This window comes from Bremia lactucae, linkage group LG10, assembly GCF_004359215.1.
Source record: "Bremia lactucae strain SF5 linkage group LG10, whole genome shotgun sequence".
Lineage (NCBI taxonomy): Eukaryota > Oomycota > Peronosporomycetes > Peronosporales > Peronosporaceae > Bremia > Bremia lactucae.
In genome coordinates, this window is record NC_090619.1 from 4,986,236 (window position 1) to 5,009,607 (window position 23,372).

At 46.4% G+C, this 23,372-nt stretch overlaps 1 protein-coding gene across 1 annotated transcript; it reads right to left on the reverse strand.

Annotated features, from left to right (window-relative positions):
• Positions 1-2,348: 2,348 nt before the first annotated feature.
• On the reverse strand, positions 2,349-3,049 carry CCR75_008178 (uncharacterized protein; the record flags this gene model as incomplete). The annotated part of the gene is made up of 3 exons (XM_067966232.1): positions 2,349-2,393; positions 2,472-2,805; positions 3,042-3,049. 3 exons carry the CDS (start codon positions 3,047-3,049, stop codon positions 2,349-2,351), a joined length of 387 nt encoding a protein of 128 aa, XP_067818643.1.
• Between the last annotated feature and the right edge of the window lie 20,323 nt (positions 3,050-23,372).

Below are 23,372 nucleotides of genomic sequence, written 5' to 3' on the forward strand. Positions count from 1 at the left end.
CCTAGCACTGTGAACTTCTCTTTACAAGAGAAGTCACTAAAGCTGAAGGCGAGTTCTACCTGAACTCCCTCAGACTTAACGAGCGCGCCGTTCGCTAAACGAACGGTCGCCTCTTCTCGCTTGCCATCCTGGCAAAGCGACTCAAACATCGCCGGTCTCTTTCTTAGAGCCGCGAGTTTCACAGAATTTTGTGATGCACCCGAATCCACTAGGAGGGTCATCACCTGGTCATAGTCTCTTACATGAGCGCTATAGACCAGCACGGTAGAGGTCCGACGTTTCGAGACCTCAGAGACTATGCTACCCATTTGTTCCACAACTCTGAACTTAGGGGTAGCTTCAGAGTCCGCGTCAGTAGGGCATCCCACCCCTACTGCGCTCCTGCATTTCCCGACCCTTCAGTGGTCGATGCAGAACTCATGCGTCTCGCACGCTGGTTCTTGCCATCGCTTTTTGGGTAGGGAGTCCTCTTGCTGGGCATCTTTGCCCCAGCAGGGACCCTGGCATAGCAGCGAGCCATCACATGGCCGCGCTTGCCGCAGGAGTGGCATCTGACCTCTCGGCCGACGGCTTGTACCAAGCCGTCGCCGAGGCACTGTTGTAGGATTTCCTCAACTAAGGCAATTTGGATCGCCTCTTCCATCTTCGACGGCTCCTTGCTGAAAAGGACCAGTCGCGATAGGCCATGCCGTAGTCCGTTCATAAACGTGGGCACCTTAATGTGCTCCGTAATCGGACCTACGTTAATGGACGCCGACAGCGAGCGCATCTCTTGCACATACTCTTGCAGAGATCGCTTCGCCTGTCGCGCATAGAAAGAAGCGCGCCTGAAGGTATATGGCGCGGATCTTTTCCTTGAAGATTGGCCATGTAGGGAACGTCTTTCTGTCCGCCATAAGCGCCGAGGAAGCCCGCTCCGAGGCCTTACCGCGCAGGTGCGACATGGCGTACGACACCGTCCGGCTGTCGTCCTCGATGAGCTGCGCAACACCGCATTGCTCCACGGCTAATGACCAGTGGACAATCGTGCGCGCTGCAGTTCCATCGAACTTGGGCGGGTCCATCCGAATGGCCTCGGCTGATGCGGCCAGGCAGAGAGCATCTCCTGTTGAGAGCCTCGCTCCGAGCCTGCTCATTCCTCAGCTCATCCTGAGTCTGAGTGAACGGACAACGCTGCAGCATGGCTATGTGCCTCGGATGCGGCTGTCCGCTGTCCAAGCACGAATGCCTCAAACTGCTCCAACTGAGCAACATGATGCTCAGGAGGACAACCCAGAAGCCTGACTAGGGCTTGTTCACCAAGCCCCTGCGCCTTATGCCCTGCCACCTCTCGATGATGTTCGGAGAGGTGAGGAAAGTGAGCCCAATCGATGTTGAGGCTATCCTCACGTACACACGCAGAGATGCGGGTCGTGGGAAAGATTTCAAGTAATACCAAGTGTAGGCGGGCACGTCGTAATGCAGCCACGCTACACACCCTAGCACAGCGAGGAAGCGTTTGAAACAGCTTCTCTTGCGTGCAGTGAGACAGTTGTGGTGGGCGTCTTAGCGACCTCACCCAACGCACTCCAGTAAAATGTCGTCACGGGAGCGGTTATCTGGCTCCTCGTGCGCACGTTCTAAGTAGAAAGTAGTTTTCAGACTGATTTATATTTAATCGCATTAAATATAAATACCTTTTTTACCAATCAAAACTGTTATCTCTGTAGATAACACTAATATGCGGGTGTATACCTCGCGTGAAGGATGACGCTAGCCGTCATCACGGATGACACTAGGCGTCATCACTCCTTATGTGAATGTACGTATGTGCACCACATACACAAGGGTTGGTCACAAATGAGAACCACACCCGAGTGGTGGGTCTATTACTTTTTTTAAGTAATTGAACATCCCCTTAAGTACACAAGTGTATTTAACGGGGACTGTGTGTAACATTGGGCAACTTTGGCCCGTTACAAATTTAATTAAACTGACATTCTAAGGACTATATCTGCTCATGCCCCCACATTAATCTGTCAGTCCATTATTCGAGAGCTAGTTTCGAATTCAGGCCTTTGGAAATGACATAATAGTATGCGATCCTGGACACTGAGGAGAGTTTTGCTGCTAAACAAACGGGCGCTCTTTACACTGTCGCATTTTCTTCCTACCTCCCGTCAATACGTACCATCCGGCAAAAATGACAATTTCGAATAGCGATTTTGGCTTTTGAGTTATACCAATAACTGAAAATATAGCACGAGCACTTATCTAGATAATTACACTCTTAATTGTTACATTTCAATGAAAAAAAGATATTCTGGATTCTAAATAGTCTTCTTGTAATGGCCATTTCACTGTAATTATTAATAGAATGGTAAGTGCACGATATTCAGCGCGGCACTGGATGTCTGAAAGCATAGAGCACGTAACCTGCAGCTATAATCACAAAGGACAAAAGACCGCAACAAAGAGTTTCTATAGATTACATAGGAAAGGCTATTGGCCACAGATTTGGAAGATTGTTTTAACGATTTTAGAATTTTGCATTCTTTCTTCGGACTTGAGAGTTGTGTACGTGTGCATTCGCTCGACGCAATCATTTGTCGTTCCGAGGTCGACAAAAGTGTAAAAAGGGCATTGAATTTGCCGACAATGGGACGGGCGTACGTGAGCACAAGCGTACCCGGATTTACAGAACCCGTGATGTTTACGTTCACAACGGCAAAGACCGCGACAAACGTCGTGGCACAGATGTTTAAGAAGTCCAGACGCAGTCCAAACCACGCGTTGGTAGTAGCTTGAAGGAATGGCACACGTTGGCTACAATTTAAATAATTATTATTTTAAATAAATGACAATTCTTTTTTGCCGCACGAGTGATCACAAGACCATACAAAGTATCCGTAAACATAGCCAAGAGTGACAATGGAGTTGCGGCATCCAATTGCTTCCGATGACGTGAGGTCAGACGAAAGATATTTGCAAATTAAAGCATACAATACTCAATGGAACAAGCAGTCCAAGGATGAGGCGATTTCCATACAATAAACAATTACGGTCCCATGACTGCCGCATCCCGTAAAAAAAGATTGAGAGTAAAGGGAAGCAATTCGTCAATAGCATGCGTATTGCCACTTTATCGATTGAGTATTCGTGCGTTCGAAGAAGTACAGAGGAGATGCAAATACACTAGTGACTATTTGATTGTATGTTGCTCGAGCGGCAAGTTAGCCGCCATCGGCAAAATAAATGGAGCGAAATCGACCGTGACACTTTCGGCACCGGCAATATGTAACAATACGAGAGCAAATTGGTGCAGAGTAATGGTATGATAACCATTAGTATACACCGCGAATCACCAACCGAGCGAATGCGCGAAATTTGCATAGCCACAACCGTCACTATTATTCCAATTGAGAGGATATTGCCAATATTTTGACCGTAAGTTTTGCATACTTGCCAACCCACGGTACCAAATGATGTCAATGAGAGTTTCGTCGTAGGTACGAATGCACACGAGGCGCGCGGGACGACGATGGGAATGGCGGCCGCTGTACTTGTTATCGTATACTGCACGCATTGTGCAAAACAATATAGGGATTCGCAGATGCGTGGACAGGAAGGGTAGCGAGTGGAAAGTAGGTGAAGGCATAACGGAAATCAAAAACAGAATCCTTTTACTATAGTGTCTAAGACTTCAATATTGAATAGAATGTGAGCCCAAAAAGAGAGGGCAACGACGACACAACGCGGTATAGGCACCGCCAGCATCGGACACGAAAGGGCCTCGCCGGAGCCTGCTGCTGTCGTCATCCCTCCCACTCACGCAAGGAGCGCGGACTTTGAAGCGCTGACCAAGGTTCTCAAAATACTGTCCGGAATGAATGCGAGGATGAAGAAGATGGAAGCATTACACGCAAGATTGAAGAGCACGAGCGGATGCACGGGGCCGAAGAAAGCGGGCTGTTCACCTCTATGTTGGCGCTGACTTTGCTGGCAGGCTACATGCGAACGGCATGATTCACCGCAAGCTCGACGTGTTGGTGGTCGGCTTGACGACCTAAGGATAGGGACGCGACACCCTGCGCAGCAACGCACCTAGCCACTGCCGCAGCTGCCTTCTCAGCTGCCGCCATATCAGTCACAGCCGATGCCTCATGGGCCGCCAGGCCACCGCATCGAGTCCCTGTGCCAACGCAGTACCGAACACCGTATGCGAGGCAACGCAAGCTTGTCATTCACAAGTTTGACGGCACCGAGGTGTACTGTAGGGCTAGATCTAGGTTTCTTCGACTGGAGTAAGACCTTTGGCGTCAAGCTGACATGACACAAGAGTCGTGCGGTTTCCTGTGGAGCGAGAATGTCACGACCGACGTGCTCGGCCAGTACCTCACTGGGGCCGCCGAGCTTTACTTCAACAAGCAAGTTGATCGTGGTGGACTGTGCTGCCGACGCTGCAGTACGTGATACAACGTATGCTAGACACGTTCAAGACGACGATCACAGCAGCTTAAGCCATGAAGCTCTTCACGACGAAGAAAGAGATCAAGCGCTCAACGCCGGAGCACTACCTATACATAGTGGCTGTCAGTGGCGCGGTAGGTGGCGTGGAGCAGCAGGTGCTGGATAGCAACGTCAGGTATGCGTCACCCGAGCTATCGACTAATCTTGTGCACGCGGAGGAGCTAGCTTATTTTGCCCAAGCCATCGAGATGGAAGCTCAATCGGGTTGATATTTCGGAAAGGAGGTTGTGGCGCACATAAATGAGTCCACGATATGCAAGAAAACGCGCATTTTCTACGGATGCGGCAAGATCGGGCACGTCAACGCTGAATGCCGCAGTAAAAGGACTGGAGATTTGAACGGCGGTCGTCGTGGCAGGCGTGATGCAAACATATGCTTTCTGTTGGCGAAGGCAAAAGGAGAAACGGCTTACGTGCTGTCACGACCTGGCGATGGCGATAGGCGGTGTCGGCGACACTGGGGCTTACTACAGGGTCCTCGATTGTGGTTCCAGTCGCCACCTCTTCAACGATCCGACACTGCTGATGAGCTCACAAGATTGTGAACAAGAGTGTCACTTGCTGACGGCGAAACAATTAAGCTGTCGCGGGTCGGCAACGTGGTGCTGGCGAAAGGTCAGCAGGAAACTTAGACGCTAATCGAAGTTTTCCTTGTGCCTGAGCTAGCGCGCAAAATTATACCATACGGCAACTGAGCGCAAGGGTTTCGGCCTGGGATGACGCACTTAATGTCACTAACTCAACATTGGTATCCTTCGCATTGACCTTAGGGCTAAGTGTGGTGAGCAAGAGCCAGAAGGATCTTTGCTCGAGCGAGCCCCCCCAAATAAGAGTTACTCTCAAACAATAACGGTATATGTGGGCGGTGTAAGCTATTCATGAAAATTGGTGCATTCATTGTAGAATCATGCACTAATTCGTTGATGGCGAATTCTTTCATCGGCAAGAACTCGCTCCAACTCTTCAAAGAGTGGACGTATCCGCGAAGTATCTCTTCGAGAAAACAGTTTGCCCGCTCCGTCTAACCATCAAATTCAGGATGATCAGAAGCTGACATCTTCAACTGTTTTCCAGGTGATTTAAACATTCTTTGCCAAGATTCAGCCGTGAATCTAGGGTCTCGATCATCGAACAGTTGACGCGGCAACCCATGGAGTCGAAATATTGTGTCAACAAAGACACGAGCACAGCCTTTGGCTGTGATAAACTCTGGGACGACAGCAAGATGTATTATCTTGCTAAAACGATCAAGAAAAACAAAAATACCATTATCCTTGTGGGTGTTATCGAGGAATCTGAAGACGAAGTCTATAGATACGGACTGCCAACACTCTGCCGGAACAGGCAGAGGTTGTAACGGAGCACATGATAAAGCACTGGACTTTACCCGCTGACAAACTCTGCAAGCACGTATGTACTTGCGGACGAACTCATACTGGCGTAGCATGTAGAAGTCGCTTCTTATCGTAAGATAAGTCTTCTCACGTAAACGATGATCACTTATTGGTGCAACGTGGTACTCATACATGATGCGTAATCGCAAACCATTATGAGTGGGGATGACGACACAAGGTCTACCGCCAGCAATAGCTGTAGAATACAATAAACCATTGCGTGTTGTATATCGATCTGTTGATGATCGATAAATTTCGACAATCCTTTAAAGGATTGTTGTGATGGATTTTTAAGGTAATCCATCAGCCCTTTAAGAGCCTTATAGTCTTGATAAGCTCTTCTAACGTCGTCAAATAATGTTGCCAACGGAACACTTATTGTTGCAACAGTGGGCTTATCCTTACTGTTGATTTGCGCAGCCATCTTTAAATCGGGCCAGCGCGATGGGGAAGCAGCGATGACGTTAAGTCGACCTGTTTGAATCACACTGAGAAGATATACTCCGCAAAGAAATACAACCATCTTGCCATTCTTTGCGAGAGGTGTGGACTGCTTACGGCCGTGCTTAAGGACGCTTGGCCCATATCCAATGAACGATCTATCTCCCAAGACATAGACCCTAAACTTAGTCAGTGAGTATTTGATGGAGTTTCTTGTCGTGCACTGGATAATTGCGTTTGGCTGGTTGAAGCTGACGCGATTGATAACAGACGACGCGCTCTGCGCCGTCTGTGGCATATTTCATTAACCAACAGATTGAAAAATTGCTGGCGTCCAGGACCACATGTAAAGGTCGGTCTTGGTCAGCAATCGCCAGAATTGGCGATTGAATCAAGCCTTTCTTAATATCCTCGAAAGAACGCTGACAATAGCATTCAATAACCATTTATTTTTTTTACAATAAAGAAGAAACATGTACTGTCATTTCAGTATAATTGCGTGAGTACTTGTGCAGGTACGTCGTTAACTAGAGGAACTCTCTAAGTTCCTTTACATCGACTGGAACAGGCCAATTGGTGATCGCCTTGATCATTTCTGGATCCGAGCGTACACCTTGTTTACCAACGATCCACCCAAGAAGTGGTATTTCGCTTGCAGCGAATATACGCTTCTTGAGATTTGCGTACAACTTGTGCTTACGCATAAGTGTAAGAACTATTCGGACGTGGGTACGATGTACTTCAACATCCGTCTTTGCGTTCATGGCTCTGCCATGAAAAAAGACGTCATCAAAATAGCGTGGTGCAAAGTCCTGCACCGATCTCAGCAGATTAGTTACACAGCTGTTAAATGTCGCAGGGTATTACTTAGTCCCTGTAGGATGACTAGCCACTCCCATAGCATACCGCTTGGAGTGCTTACCGCTTGGAGTGCTTACCGCTGTGAACGGAGAATTTGTTCACACATAAGGATCTGATAGTATCCATCCATCAGATCCATTGACGAAAAGATAGTACTATTTGAGCACCGTCTATGATTACGTCTTTTCGTGGTATCGGCGTATGAGCCGGTACAGTTGCAGCGTTCAGTTTATTGAATGCATGCACTAAATTGATTGTCTCCATTTCCTCTTTTGAGTTTAATTCCAAAGGTACCTGGGAACCTTGCAACGCAGATTTCCGTGGTATCTTTGGAATTAAACTCTTTCCACAGAAACTATTTGGGGTGTGACCTCCCCAACTGCCTCTAGCTGTGGTTGCGCTACCACAGCGAGATCCTCTACGATCGACTCTCCAGCCGATCTAGGACTTTTGCACTGCTCTTATAGACGAACGTTTCAACTTTTCTTGATTGTTGCTTTTCAAGCAAGCATCCTTGTTTCGTACTATTATACTTAATCGAGTGGTCAAACTTGACGCTGCCTGTGCGTTGCACAGTCGTCGGCAACTCTCTCCACGTCACAATGGTGGACCTTCGACGCTGCCTGTGCTTGTGCATTGTGCGCAGCCGTCTGGATCTAACTCCACAATGTTTTTGGGTATTTGCACTTAATTCTTGTGCAGTCATGCTAACGACCGAATCATAAGTGAGGCCGTCGCACTCGTAGGACATCCACACGCTTATGGACGCTCCAAGACGTTCATCAGTTGGCCATCTGATGAACAAGAGACAGGCATCGTCACGGCTTGATGCTGCCAATTTATACATGGTTCGTACTTTGTGAGCCATGCTAATCCAAGGATGACATCAAATTTGTCATCCAAATCTAGTACATGAAATCATTATCGTACTGTTTACCCTTTCACGTGTATTGGATACCAACTACACCTTTCTTAACCGTTTCAGATGCGCCTGTTGCTAGGCGCACTGTTATCCTCGTTAGAAGGATATCGCGCTCAACATATTTGAGTCTGCGATCTTCTAGTAATTGGCGTCTAATAAATAATGCTATTTGACGCCCCAAACTCGACTAGGGATATAAGTGGCAACTTATCTGACACATTTATTTTTTGGGTGATAAGGTTAACCTCATCCCCGGGGGCGGTTATACTTAATGTTTGTAAGTGAGGAGCAACTTTCGTCAAGAAGCCTGCAAATTCTTTTGACGTTGCTGAATCAGTAGGGCGCTCCGCACCTATTCACCCCGACCATTTTTACGACCCGCCTCGCCGTTGCGATTTTGTAAGAGCGTCGGATTCGCGTCCTCCGCTATTCCTAGCGAGATGGCCAGTCTTTTCGCTCAGTGGTTTTAGGCATTGGCCGTTGGGCGCTACACTAATAGGCGTAGTGGCCCGTCTTTGACAACGATAACAATCTTGTAACCATTTGTAAATTAAAAAATAAGGTTTCTCGCTCTCTACATACGAGAAATCCATGGGTTCTGGACCTCAGTTTTCTTATCGTCTCGGTGGACGTAAGCCGGTTTTAGGCTTAAGTCCCCCTGTCCCGCTATAGAGATCGCTTGGTCAGCGACTCTAATTTTAGCCGGAACAGGTGGGTCTTTACAGGTCCGTCTGCAAGACCTTTTATAAACAGAGTTACATGTGTTTGTTCATTAATTGGATGAATAACGATTCAAATGACCAATTATCGCGTATGTTGGGCATAAGCGTGAATGTCACGCTTGCCCTGCTTCAATCCAAGAGCTCAGCTCGAGCCCCGAATTCGGCACGTGGTGGCTCAAATGTTTGTAAGAGCCAGGTCTCAAAGATCTTATACGACTCAAAGACTTATAAGTCGTGAATCTTGAGCCTCAAGGCCGAAGATTTGGCACGTCCGGCTAAGCTGAACATGTCAATTTTCAGTTTCACTGCATCATCACTGAGACGACGAGCTTCTATGGCGTCGTCTAAATCGACAATCCATCCCAAAAGGGAGTCGCCTTTGACTGCCTCAAACTTTGAGATCTCGATCTTTAAGCTTTAGGGTCGACGCGGGAGCGTCGGCCCGTTAGTAGCATATTCATGCTGCTGTCTCAATAGTTCCAACTATTGAGCACCCTGTTCTCTCAACACATCCTTGTGTTGAGAGCCTTAATGGTGAAGCAAGGTTACTTACTTTTAGGCCCTGTCGACTTCGTGTTGAATGAACTCGGCTATGGACGCATGCTGTTCGTCTCTGCCCAGAGTGTACAGCATAGCGCCAACGGCTGGCTCGCCTACGACCAAACTCATTCTCTCGACCGCTCTCCGTTCGAGGTCACTCAAATCAGGAAATTTCTCACGGTTGCGTAATAATCTTCTTGAGGGGCTTGGAAGCTCCCTCCTTCTTCGTCCACATGTCAATGTTGGATGGAACGTGCGTGGGCCGTTGAACGGACTACGAAGTGCTACAAGGGGTAACGGGGTACCTTTCACTAGTACTGCTCAGTACTAGTAAACCTTACGCTGATTACAGTTTAGGTAGGGTGCCGCGAAACTTCAAGTACACAAGAGTACAGAGGTTTGTGTTTAGGTAGCTAAGAGGCTATAGCTACCAAAGGTAGTTCAAAGGACTAGAATTAGGGAAAAGTAAAACTGTTTAATATATTTGGCTTTCTACGTAACGATCTTTTATCTACTAGGAAGCTTAATATATTAAGTTCTATACTAAGTATGGCGCCTCCTTGCGCACCGCACAATCGTATCTTGAAACGATCGGCGGAGTTTGTTTAGACTTAAATCAACTAATCAATAGAGCTAATTTAATTGCATCAATATATATCAAATGTAATATTGTTGCTAGTATTCAATTCAGAACTAAAAATAGTAATAATTTTTGTACTACCTTGATTGTTTCCTGCGATAGGAAAAATCAGTATTACTCCTCTTACACGAAAAAATACTTATGTAACGGAAAACCCCGTTACACAAGAGGTAGACAAGAAGAAGAATAGATTTGTGTATCTTTAAACCCTGCCTTTATGATTTGTGCTCTCACAACCAGCCTTGCAACGCGTAACCCATGCAATTTCTAGAGTGGGCGACCAACGCCGGTTTTGTAACGGTCCATCTAATATTAATACTTCATCTGTCGTCGACTCGACGCCTTATTTAATCTAACAACCCCAATTTAGCGCGATTTCAATAAGATCGCGCAGCTCCGTCATTCTTGGCGCCGGGAGTGACTTGGCCAGCAGGTCAGTCTTCATCAATCGAGATTCCACGTACTCTCCGGCTTATAGGTTCCATTAATAGCGTAATCACGAGTAAATTTAACTTCATTAGCTTTAGCGTGACAATGCAGCTTGGTGATCCAATGTGTACCCGTCACTCTTTTCCAACTCAATGCCCATACAAAAAAACTTTCGCACCTCCCGAGGTCCTTGATAGACAAGGTACCCATAGACACAAACAAAAAACTTCTGTACCAGCGCTGCAGAAGATACTTTTACCAGCAAATCATCAACGTAAACGCCTGCGATTGTCTTATCGCAAGCACATTTTAGCCGTACATCGCGTAAAATTAGCTTCTTACAGTTTTCATGCAGCAGCCGACTCCATAATCTACCGACCTGCTTTAGCTCGTTGAGAGACTTAACAAGTCGTAAAACCAGTCTATTCTCATCATACACACCAAAAGATCCTTAATAATTTAATCAAGCAATTCCATTCCTTGCAGAATACGAAGGTAAAGCCCAATGTCCTTTTTCTTGTCTGCCTAAACGCAGGCGTTAGGGATGCCCCCGTGCATCGCTGTCACTCCGAAACGACTTAAATGACCTTGCATTTTTTGTGCCAGGCATCGGACGAGTGGATCATTGCTATCAAGAAGCCTCCTAGATAGCAATAATCCACTTGTCTATTTGACTGCTGCGCATGGCCTGCTCGTTGTTCTTCAGGGTTCAGCCTCTTTTACGCTAATCTCCACAGCGCGAGCTTGTTTAGGGCTAAGTAAAAGTTTTATCACCTGACACCTTTTTGAAGATTACCATAAGCATCGTGAGTTTAAGAACTCTTCCATCCCCGATCTTTGCCACTTCACTGGAGTGATCAACCTAGTCGCTGTATCTTCATCTTCGAGAACCGGACGTCTGAGCTGCTCATTTTGTGTAGACGTGAGTGTTTTGATATTACGAACATGCTGAGTCACAATGACAAGCCTTTTCTCTGAAACGCATTCGATAGCCCTTAATTTCGTCTCTTCTTCCAATAATTACACCAGCCTTGCCTCTGTCGCCCATCGGTTTGTTCTTCGCCTCGCAGCATACCGTACATGGTGAACAAAATACCACGATTTTCCTAAATATGGGCGTGCTGGTCGTGGGCAGTTAGAGTGGCGACTGCGTGCCTGCGTTGGCGTCACTGAGGCTTCTATTTAGAATATACGCCGAATATTCAACGAAGTCCCCCTTTAGCTTGTAGATAAATAACAAGCAAAAATCATGCTCCACACCGTGCACATTATGGTGGGGTGCATTCTTTCGGCCTTCCCATTGCTGGCTTGGTTTTTACTTCGCTTATTTGTCACGCAATGCCGATTCCCTTGCAAAACATGTCCAGCGTCTGATACTCACCGCCTCCGTCTGTTCTGAGGACATGAATTCGACATCTAATTTGTTGCACGAAATGCCATTAAGTACTTGGGCTTTTGAGCTGTGACATCCTTGGCTGTAGCCAGAAAAACTTTGGCGATATTAGTACGATAGTCGATGAAAATACTCATGTACCGAATTCCGAGGCAATCTTTCAGTGCTAGTGGACCCTTTAGATCTGATCAGATCAAATCCAATCACAACAATCGGCGAGTTGCTTATCGTATCCATGCGAGATGTCTGGTTCTTAGTTTGCTTTCCTTGCGCGCAAGTTGGACAATTTGCACGCTGTATGTTTGCAAGTACAATTCCAGAAGCAGGATCCTTAGCGATGCGTATAAAATGTGTCGTAATTCAAATGTCCCAACGTCGGTGGAAGTGCATCAATGATCTTGCTGCACTTTTGCTACACCTCTGCCTCGTTGTGGGCAATCGCGGACAGTAAGACATCGCTACCACTCTTTGCACAATACTAGTCTAGCGCACGCACAACAAGTGCGTTATTGGATGTCTCGACATCAAATGTTACAGGTCCAATATATGTATCGTCGATCACGCGATAGGAAAAACCATATCCTTTAGCCTCGAGTAGACCGTAGGAAATTGGTGTCGGACTAAAAACGATTAAGCAATATCTAAAAATATGTCACGCATCGCCTTAAACCGGGAAACATTTTTTGTCGTTAGTCTCTGCCCGTAAATTCCGTACGAGGCTTCTTCCGATTGGAATCACCCCGGAACGGTCTAAAGCGTCTGCCAAAGCTGATGGTCCCGAGCTAAAGCATGATAGTCTCGACGGAGAGTGTAGTTTTCACGAACCAGACTTTCCTTTCCATCCTCCAAGGAAGAGATCTTTTGACGAGCAACACCAGCTAATTTTGAAGGGACTGATTCGTCCGCTCGTTCGTTAGTTGATTACTCGCAACTTGCGCCAAGATATTCATCTCCAAATTGTTGGCATAGTAGACATCAAACAGGAGCATCTTGACAGCCTTTCCCATAACTTTTACACGGATTAATACTATCACGTTTCGTAATGCGCAGTGCTCCTACATTAGCGGTGATACATTTGCTCGCACAATCCTCTACGTCCCCTAGCAAGTCAACCTTGTTGACATGGCGACTTGAGCCGCTGCCTAGCACCCATATACCTTCTTCATTGCTTGTCCTTTTAATAGCCACTACGAAATCAGCGTCTTTAAACTTGGAAAATCCCCTTTCATATTAGGACACGACGCCTTGAGATGTCCCGTCTTTTCACTCCTGTAACACTTGCGTGCATCTGGTTTGCCAGCCTGTGCGTTTCTAACGACGTCTCGTCCTACATTCCTATTCAGTTCGTTTCCGTTGACTGCGCGAAGTGAGCCAACTGCTCTACCTGCCGTAGGTATTCAGTGCGCATAGGCTCAATCTTGCCAGCATCGATACTCTCATCGCCGGATCGGCATAGTGCACGATGTTATCCTGCGCCAAATTGTCGGCGCCTCCTCAGGCCTCGCTTACTACAGTTTGTACTCTGCCCTTCTGCTCGCGCTCTTGGGTGCCGTGAATAGTATCAAACTCTATGCAGGTGTGATCTTGGTCGCAAAAAGGGGTAGCAGACTCTGCATTGCATGTGTCATCGTCGGCCCCTCCTCCACCATCATTCAACTTGTCGATTGTAGTATATTTCAGCTACTCCTGTTAGGTGGCGACCAAGAATGTCAACTTTTTTATATCTTCCCTCCACGAAAGTTCGCACGCCCTTTCTCCGGATTGTATTTGGCAAACAAATTTTCGACCTTAGGATAAGCAACCGCTTCCTTAACCTTGATACAGGTCTTAATACCGTCGAAAGGGGCGAATGTCCAACTTCCAACGACGTGTATCCGGCTTACGCTCCAACTGAGGTCGGGATGCAAACTGCTGTGGCGTGACCGGTTAGTAAAATAGTGGTGCTGATACTGATGAGGTAACGCCGGCTACTACACCTGTGCCATATCCACGTTTGCAGCTGCATCAGCGTCTCCACGCTGGTGCACGCCAAAATACGTGTTTGGTGACATGTCTGGCGGCACATGTCTAGGTGGTGTTACGTCAAAGTGCCTCTCTGCTCGTAGGCTTGCCCTGAGCCAAATTCGCTGAGCTCGAGTGTAATGGGGCACACATCGGTTAAAAAACCGTTGTTGTGGTACATTTACTTTATGGGTAAAATATCCTTTTATCTAATTTTAAAATAGTTAGTTACTTAAATCCCATTTAATATGGGTAGAGAATGTGGTCGCCGCCAGATTTATATCTGGCGGCGACAATACCAAAATCTATTTTAAGTTTTTTAGATTTAAATAAGTAAATAAAGTGCAGTTCTTCTTTTGATCTTAAGGCGTTAAGTGCCTTTCTAAGGCTTGCGCATTGATCTGTAAGAGATAGAAGCCTTTGTAAGGTATATCCTCTTGGGCACTAGTTGCCACTTGGTTCTACAACCCCCTGAATCCTTGAACTAGGATTCCTTAAGCTTTAATAGCTTGTACGACTCCCTGAGTTGTTAAACCCATTAGTTCAATAGAACTAAGTGACTCTCTGACTCTGAAAGTCTTTCTCTAACTTTAGGAGCGAGGTAGCTCCGCTACACCTGGAAACACTCGTTGTCAATCTACGCCTAAGTCTTTACAAGACTTATTTCTCACGAAAATGGAAGAGGTTTTAGTATTGTCAGAAGCGCAACGCGCCGCTTATGACAAGCTCAAAACCTTATTCGGGCTTGAGCACGTGGAATTTTATTATCTCCCAGGGATCAGAGGTCCTGCATGCAAGGCTTGAAGCCTTCATGCGGTACGAAGCCTCCAGATCGGTCAGGTACAGCACCATTTAGCGGCATCTATGCCAACCCGGTACATCTCTGTACCTGACTCAGAGCCGAGGGCTCGCCCTCTGACTGTAAATGTGAAGACATTTGAGGGAAAAGAGGGAGAAATCTCCCTTTTGGATTAAGCAGATGGAAATGTCCATTGATTCCGCCTTGTTCTTAACAGAACGGCAAAAGGTGGCTATGGCCATTCAAAACTTGGAAGTTGAGCCATGGAGTGGGCACTATCGTGCAGCACGTCCATAAGCTACGCTTTTTCCTCATGGGATTCGCTGAAACAGCAAATGACCAGCATGTTTGCACCGCCTGATCAGGGGTCTCAATGAGAGCGTTGCCCGGACGGAATTGTTCCGATCTCATCTGGCTACGTTCGAAGAGGCAGTTGCCATAGCGCCACGCGCCGAGTTTGACCTTAAGTCTGCTCGCGTTAGCACGCCTGTCTACCGAACAAGCTCTTCGAGCACATGGGTTCCGTCTAATAGAGCGGAACCTATAGATTTAAGCCTCGTTGAGGAAGGAGAAGAGACTCTTCAAGCTGTGGAACAGCATAAGACCATCCGTAGATGTTATATGTGCGGAAGCACGAAACATTTACGCCCTGCCTGCCCTCTTCGAAATTCGCGTAAAGCTCGAAAGAGCTCAAACTCCGACCTATACCAGAGATCTGGTACGGTGCGGGAAAACGTCGATGCCCAGTAGGTGCGGGGCGCCCTATTGGAGAAGACCTAGGCTCTGTTGAACCTCAAGGAGGTGAGAATAAACAGAACCTAGCCCCAATTAGCTCGGTGCTCAATGGCACGGGGCGAGAGTACAAGCCTGGATTGCTAGTCGCTCAAGTGACTGTAAAGGGCTTTGATAAGCCGTGGTCAATTTTAATTGACTCAGGAGCGTCATGCAATTATGCTCGACGCCTTTCCCTTGAAGGAAGTCACCAATACGTTGAGGCGCTTATAGCGGATGAAGGTGATACAATCGCTGTTTGCTTAGCGACTGGGACTCTTGTCACGGTTCACAAAGTTCCATTGAACTTAGGTATAAAGTTTCTTGACTTTAACAGTATGGACAGCTGTCTTGTCCTTGATTTGGATTCGAGATATGATCTCATCCTTGTTATGGCCTGGTTAGAACACCATGAGCCATTGATCGATTGGAGGTCTAAGATCTTAGGTGCCACGCGCAATGTTCCTAGCAAAGTTTTGGAGAGTCATGAACCCACCTTTGCTTGGCAACAAAAGTGCTATTGGCGCGGATCATTGAATGAGTCTGCCAGTGTTTAAGACATTGACATGTCTGAGTTAATAAACTCTAATGTTACTTACGTTAATTTTAAGCCCGACTCAGCAGAAATAAGTGGAACGGCACGTACTCCGTCGAGTGACATTCGTTATAATAACGATTCACTAAATGCTGAAAGCATTGTTGGCCTAAGGCCGAATCATTAAGGGTGCAATATCCCTGAGATACGCGGAGTGGCACGTCTAAGTCCACCGAGTATGGTCGGCCGAGGTGGCATCATACTGAGTGTCAGTAGTAAAACTGTTGGCGGTTCGCCAGGACCTCAAGGGTGCAATATCCCTGAGATACGTTTAGTGGCATGTCTAAGTCCACCGAGTGTGGTCGGCCGAGGTGGCACCATACTGAATGTCAATAGTGACACTATTGGCGGTTCGCCAGGGCATTTTGGGTCAAACCCTCCTAATGCACGTGAAGCGACACGTAAACGTTCGCTGGATAAGGAAGTTGAGTTACCTAACTCCTTGTCGGATGTCAAATTAGACACCATGTCTTGTATAGAACGAATACAGGCTGGAAAACCCGGGGCGTAAAGGTCCCGGCCTCTAAGAGGCGTATTGTCTCCACTCCAAGACAGGATGGACACGAAGCGTGTATACCCTCACAAAGTGATACGAGTGAGCAAGTACATACGCTTGTAAACGGCGTAACCGGCAAAATTGAGGGGGAAGTTAACCTTGCGGCAATCCCCTCGTTACATACTCTTTTAGAGCTAGACGAAATGTCTATTGATGCGTGCGGATGAGCCTTAAAAAGGTGCTGACTTATCCGAAATGGTGGTCATTCGACCTATGGTTGAGTCAAACTCATCGTCACTTCTAGACGAAGCTGTCCTGGATGACACAAAAGCTTCACTTAGTGCGCGAAATGGGCCATCGATCCTTAAAGATCCTACGGATCCCTTTTATTCCTTAACTAAGGAATTTCAAGATTTTGGTATGTAATAACCCACCATCTGTTTTACCTCCGGATAGAGGTGTTCGTCATGAATTGAATTAATTCCGGGAACCAAATACTGTGTCACAAGACAATGGCCTTTACCAAAGGAACAGTGTGACGTCATTGACGATTTTTTCCGTGCTAAGCACGAGGCTGGAATGGTACGAGAGAGCAAATCTCCTCATTCGATACCAACATTTTGTGTCAAAATGCTAAATGGTAAATGGCGCATTGTACATGCTTATAATAAGCTTAATGCTGTCAGTATACCAGCACAAAACAACATTCTTAGAAAGGATGTTCTATAGAATAATATGGTGGGATGTACAATGTACAGTGCATTGGACTTAGTCGATGGCTACTACCAATTGCTCATGCGAGCTAGTGATATCCCGCTCACAGCGGTTAGCACCCCAAGCGGCATGTTATGGCAGTGGCTTGTTATGCCACAAGGGCTTTCCAACGCCCCGGCAACATTTAATCGTCTGGTGACGCAACTGTTTCGCCCTCATCGAGGTTATGCACAACTTATTTCGATGACATTTTGTCCACAGTCGTGCGGAGCAGGGTCGGTCGAATATGGAAAACCATCTAGACCATTTGCGAGCAGTGCTCGAGTGCATGCGAACAAAACAAATTGTATGCCAATGCATACGCCAATGCATCTAAATGCGTTTTTGGCGCAGACGAAATTCCTTTTTTAGGATGCTTCATTGGAAAGCGAGGCCTTAGAGCGGATCCCGCTAACGTGAAAGCCATAGTAGATTGGCCAGTTCCTAAAATTCAAAAGGATTTGCGTAAGTGGTTGGGTCTCGCCAATTATTTACACAAATATAGCAAAAATTACGCTGATATGGCTTGGCCATTATCTAATCTCCTTAAAAATGATGAGGAATGGTGCTGGACTAGCACCGAAAATAATGCTTTTCGAGCAGTTAAGGATAGTCTTATCCATGCCCCGATTCTGGCACTGCCAAACCCAAATTGGCCTTTTAGTATCGTCTGTGACGCATCAGATTTTGCCATTGGCAGTGCTCTCTTACAAACAGATGTTGATGGGCACGAACGTGTTATTGCGTTCGAGTCTAGACAGCTAAAAGGTGCGGAAAAGAACCCCCCAATTCATGACAAAGAGTTACTTGCTATGAAGTAAGCTCTCGTCAAATTCAAAGTTCATCTGCTCAGCTCAAAGCCGTTTGTGACAGATCACGCGTCGTTACACACGGCGACTAAGTCGCCCCATCTCTCACACAGAATGGCCCGATGGCTATCCTTTTTTGCGAAATACAACTTCGAGGTGAAATATAAACCCGGCAAGCAAAATGCTTTGGCCGATGCGTTATCACGCAGGCCGGATTATGAGGTTTCTCATTTAATGACTATCGCGTCACCTATTCCTGAATTAATCCGTTCGGCTTACGCCAAGGATGAACAGTGTGTAGCTCTGCTACGAGCTTTAAAGAACTCGAATTCAGGTATTAAATTACCGGCACGTTTGCGTGCAAGGTTACATCGATTTTCAATCGATAACAACCTGTTGCTTTAATACACAGACATCGCGGACCCTCCGCGTGTCGTTGTTCCTCATGATGATGATTTGAAATACCGAATCCTCTATGAGGCACACGATATTGTCCTTACAGGGCTGATATCAGCAAGCCTATCGGCCAATTCTCCTCCACCAAGCCCTGAACCACGCAGTGGTATCGTTAATGGAACGCGCGGGTGGGTAAGACCGTTTACATAGAACGGAGTATAGCCTGTAGAGGCATGAACAGCGCTATTTAACGCAAACTCCACTACTGGGAGCATTGAGCTCCAGCGCTTTGGTGTCTGAGCACACACGCTGCGTAAAACGTCTTCAATGACGCGATTGACACGTTCAGTTTGACCATCGGTCTGCGGATGGTCCGCATTGGACATATCCAAACTGGTGCCAAGCACTCGGAAAATTGATTTCCAGAATTTACTTTTGAAACGGGAAACTAAGCACATCCTACAATTGCCAGCAATTTGTAAATTTTCTTGAAAACAGAATTTAGGTATCTCAATATTCAAAATATTACAATAAAACAATGGTCAACTAGATGGCTTTTCTCAACAAATCATAAAGATATTGAAATTCATCAAAAAAATATTTTTTAATGACATTGTTTTATTTGTTTTTTAAATATATATATAATAGTTATAAATTAATTGTTTTATCCCGATCAGAGACAATTGCCACTGGCAAACCATGTTATCGAAACACGCGATCGATAAACAGCTTAGCTGTACCCTCTCCATCAATGGAATCCGGCACGGCCGCTAAGTGAGCCGTTTTGCTCAAACGGTCAACAAAGACCATTATATTGGAGTTACCGGCTGAATCTTTCGGTAGCCCAAAAGCATTATCCATACTAATGGACTCCCAGCAACCTATGGGGACGGGAAGACTCGCCAGTGGCGCAGCAGCATGTGCCGAGGGTTTAGCCCGCTGGCACGTTTCGCATGGGCGAACATATGTGCTGACCCATTTATAAAGTTTGGGCCCTTAATAAATCTGGCTTGTAGAGCCGTAGGTCTTTTCTCTACCGAGATGACCACCTACCGTTCGGAAACAAGTAAGCGAGTTTGTCGCGACGCGATTTAGCGTCTTAAGACATGTAAGGGATACGATGGCTGATAACCAAGACAAACAAAAAGAACAAGCAGATGCCAAAAGGCAGAAGCTGTATTAATTCTTATATGGTTGGAGACCGAGTTTAACCAAACGCTAAGAACCTACCTACCAACTTGGTTTCGGCGGTCTTCAAGACCAAATTGCGCCCGCGCTTTATTGATCCATTTACGGTCGTGGCCAAGAAGGGCCTAGCTTATACGCTAAACCTTCCCAGCAAGCTGCGTACACACCCAGTGTTTTACGTTGGCTTGCTTAAGCCATATCGGGACCCTTCCCACGTGGACTTGAAGGCGCTTGCGCCGAGACAGGCGGTCGTGCCGCAGATTGCTGCATCCTCACCATGATATCCAACTGGCCCTCTAAACGAGGCTGCTGACGCTCCAGCGTCGAAAGACGGTCCCGAACCGCCTCAAAAGAGCTCTCAACCCGAGCAAGGACCTCACAAAGAAGTTGCACCTCGTGCCGTAGAGCCCCTCCTGCGCTGCGTTATGCGCGAAGAACCTCAGTTTCATGTGGAGAAACTTTTAAAGCGACGTCGTCGTGAGGGTCAATACCAGTATCTGGTGAAGTGGCTAGGGAACCCCTCTTCTGAAAACTCTTGGGAGTTCGAGGTACCTCTTCGGCAAGATTGCCGTACGCCGTTGACGTTTTGAGCGCCAAGCTCAGGGTCAACTCGCGTCAAACGACGCTTCCCACCATTAAACGTGGGATTAGGTGGATCTAAAGCATCAGTGCGGCTTCGATCCTTGGTTGTACGGTCAACCGAAGCACTGAAATATCGGCTAGGCCTTTCTTCGTTTTGTGGCTTAAATGCCGAACGTAACTGGCCTTTGGCCTTAAGCTTAGCGAAGTCGAAGCGAAGCTTCCGTTCCAAACGAACATCACCTCTATCCGCAAAGTCTCTAATATTCCAGATATTGCGGAGTTTGCGGGCCCGGTGGACCCAGTTCTCAAATGAGACTTCGTTTTCACTCCTTGTTTCGTTTGGAAACAAAACGATCGGAATTTCCCTCATGGGGTCACCGAAGCCCCACGGGCTTGATCACGTAAAAAACGCGTCAGATACTGGCTTCGCGTCATTACCTTTGGCGTAAGGTATTGCTCATGAAGAGCGTCGCGGGCAGTGCTCTCCTCCGGCGTCCCCGCCGGGTCACCAGAGATCCAGATGGCCAAGCTATGACCTGCTATCTCTTTGAGACGCTCGTCCGCACTAAGCGGAGAGAATTTATATTCACTATGAGCTTTAGCTTTCGCTGTCTCGGCAGCTAGACGACGAGCTCTTTCCTCTATTAGGATTATCTGCTCTTGCTCTTCATTGAGCGGATTCGTAAAGATGTTGGACTCAGGGTCCGGTGTCCTGCTCATCAGCGGCAACACGTTCTGGGAACGGATTCCGGGCTCGCCGACGTTCTTCTGAAGGAGAAGGCGTGTAATAGCGACGCTCTTACTCCTCATCCTCTGATGGAGAGTGACTTTAAAAGTCCACCATTCCCTCATCGTCGAAGAAGGAGCTAAGAGTCTGTGACTCACGCTTGTTTGTCATGGGACAGAGAAAAAGAAAATACAACCAAATGCTTAGCAATTTAGGTTCCAACCGCAAAGAGGAAATGAAGCGAATGTTGTCACTGTGGTGTCAACAGTCTGATGGGGGGGGGGTGTAATGGGGGACACATCGGTTGGAAAACCGTTGTTGTGGTACATTTACTTTATGGGTAAAAAAGCCTTTTATCATATCCTAAAATAGTTAGATACTTAAAGTCCCATTAATTATGGGTAACAAATGTTGTCGCCGCCAGATATAAATCTGGCGGCCGAAATCTTTTTTTTAAATTAGCTAGAGAACGATTTTAGATTCAAATAAGTAAATAAAGTGCAGTTCCCCGTTTGATCATAAAGCGTTGTGTGCCTTCCTAAGGTTTGCGCATTAATCTGTAAGAGATAGAAGCCTTCCAAAGGAGTATATCCTCTTGGGCACTAGTTGCCACTTGGTTCAACGAAACCCTGAATCCCTTGAACTAGGATTCCGTAAGCTTTAATAGCTTGACGACTCCATGAGTTGTTAAACCCATTAGTTCAATAGAACTAAGTGACTCTCTGAGTCTGAAAGTCTTCCTCTGACTTTAGGAGCAAGTTAGCTCCGCTACACCGAGAACATTTGTCGTCAAGTAATTCTGACGACGGAATACTTATTGTTGCAACAGTGGGATGCTCACTGTTGATTTGCAACTGTGATATTATCCTCACCACTGCTTCATGACACAGTACTTCAAACCGGTTTGTGCTCGATCTCATGTCGAGTGCCTTTGTTTCACCAAGAATTTCGCCATATTACTCAAAAGTAACGTTTAAGTGATTGTAACGGGGCACTGCGACTTGTACTGTTTCAGTACAGGTCCACTTCACACTGCTTCAGTTGTGAGTGGTGCCTTTCGTTAGGTGACGTACACTGTACGTATAGAGGAAGACTTCTCTTAAGACAAGTTAACTTAAGAGGGTAAAATGAAAACTGTATTAATATAGTTAAGTGTCTCTTAATCTATCTTTGTAAATGCTGACTTAACTATAACCTAATACTAAACATGTAAATGAATTCTTACTTCTATCTTATCTTGTAACTCTCTTTGATTACTTCTACAGCTGATTAGTCTGCGGAATAAATATACATAATGGCCTACACCTATTTATGGATAAGAATTCAGGATATTACTACATAAAGTAATATCCTCCAAATGTTATCTACCTTTTAGATAATATATTAATTAACAACCTTTAAGTGTTAATTTCATGTAACGATACACCCCGTTACATCACCCCTCCCTTAAACGACAATCACTCTGAATGTCATTAGATGGATTGGTCGCTAAATGACCACTTAATTTTTAAAATGATTTTGATTGGTCAGATCCATCATTTTAAATTCCATCGCATGAAGGAACAATTCATGCGGGTGATGATAGTGCTGAGCCTTCGGCTGCGGTTCGTGCAGCCACGGGTGACGCACTCCTATCTCTTGCGGTAGACGTTCCGTCTACCGTAGTGTCTTCCACTCGCACAACACTTGGTGTTGCGAGTGCACGTGGTGATTCACCACGTATATACGACCCCTCTTTGGAGGTCGACTACGAATGCGAGTTGGATGAAGTGGCCGACTCGGGGAGAATGGAACAGTCGCCTGATACCCGTCAGGCGGCTGACTATGAGCCTTCGAATGAGAGGGCTCATTCTGATAGACGTGTAAACAGTCTATTTGGATCCGACGATGAGGATGATCCCTCATCGCCCGTACGATTTCTCGTACGGTCTCCCATACGGTCACCTGCACGTGTCTCTGTGCAAGGTGACGACGGTGGCGTAAGCCATCGTAAGAAAAGTCCTCGTGGTACCCCTACTTCAGCGGGTACCACTCAGGGGAGTGATGACAGTAAAATGTCTAATCTCGCCCCTGAAAAGAAGCCGTGGCTTTTGCCAGAAAGGCTCATTAATAGCTTGTCTGGAGAAACTACTCCACACAATAAATATCCTTTATTTATTGCGACAAAGCTACATGGCCTTGATCCCAGCGCGAAGAACTTTCGCGCTGAGGAAGATTTCTATCTCGATGCTTTTCTAAAGCATCGATGGTTTAGTGGCAATAATAAGCGAGATAAAGTCTCGCTTATGCAAGCTTGGAGTGCGTTCATTCGCAATGTTAAAGACATTGGACGCGAAGCTTGGCTTCAAAAACTTAACGCGAATCGTGTTAAGTTTGAGAAAAGAACTCCAACCGGTGCAAAATA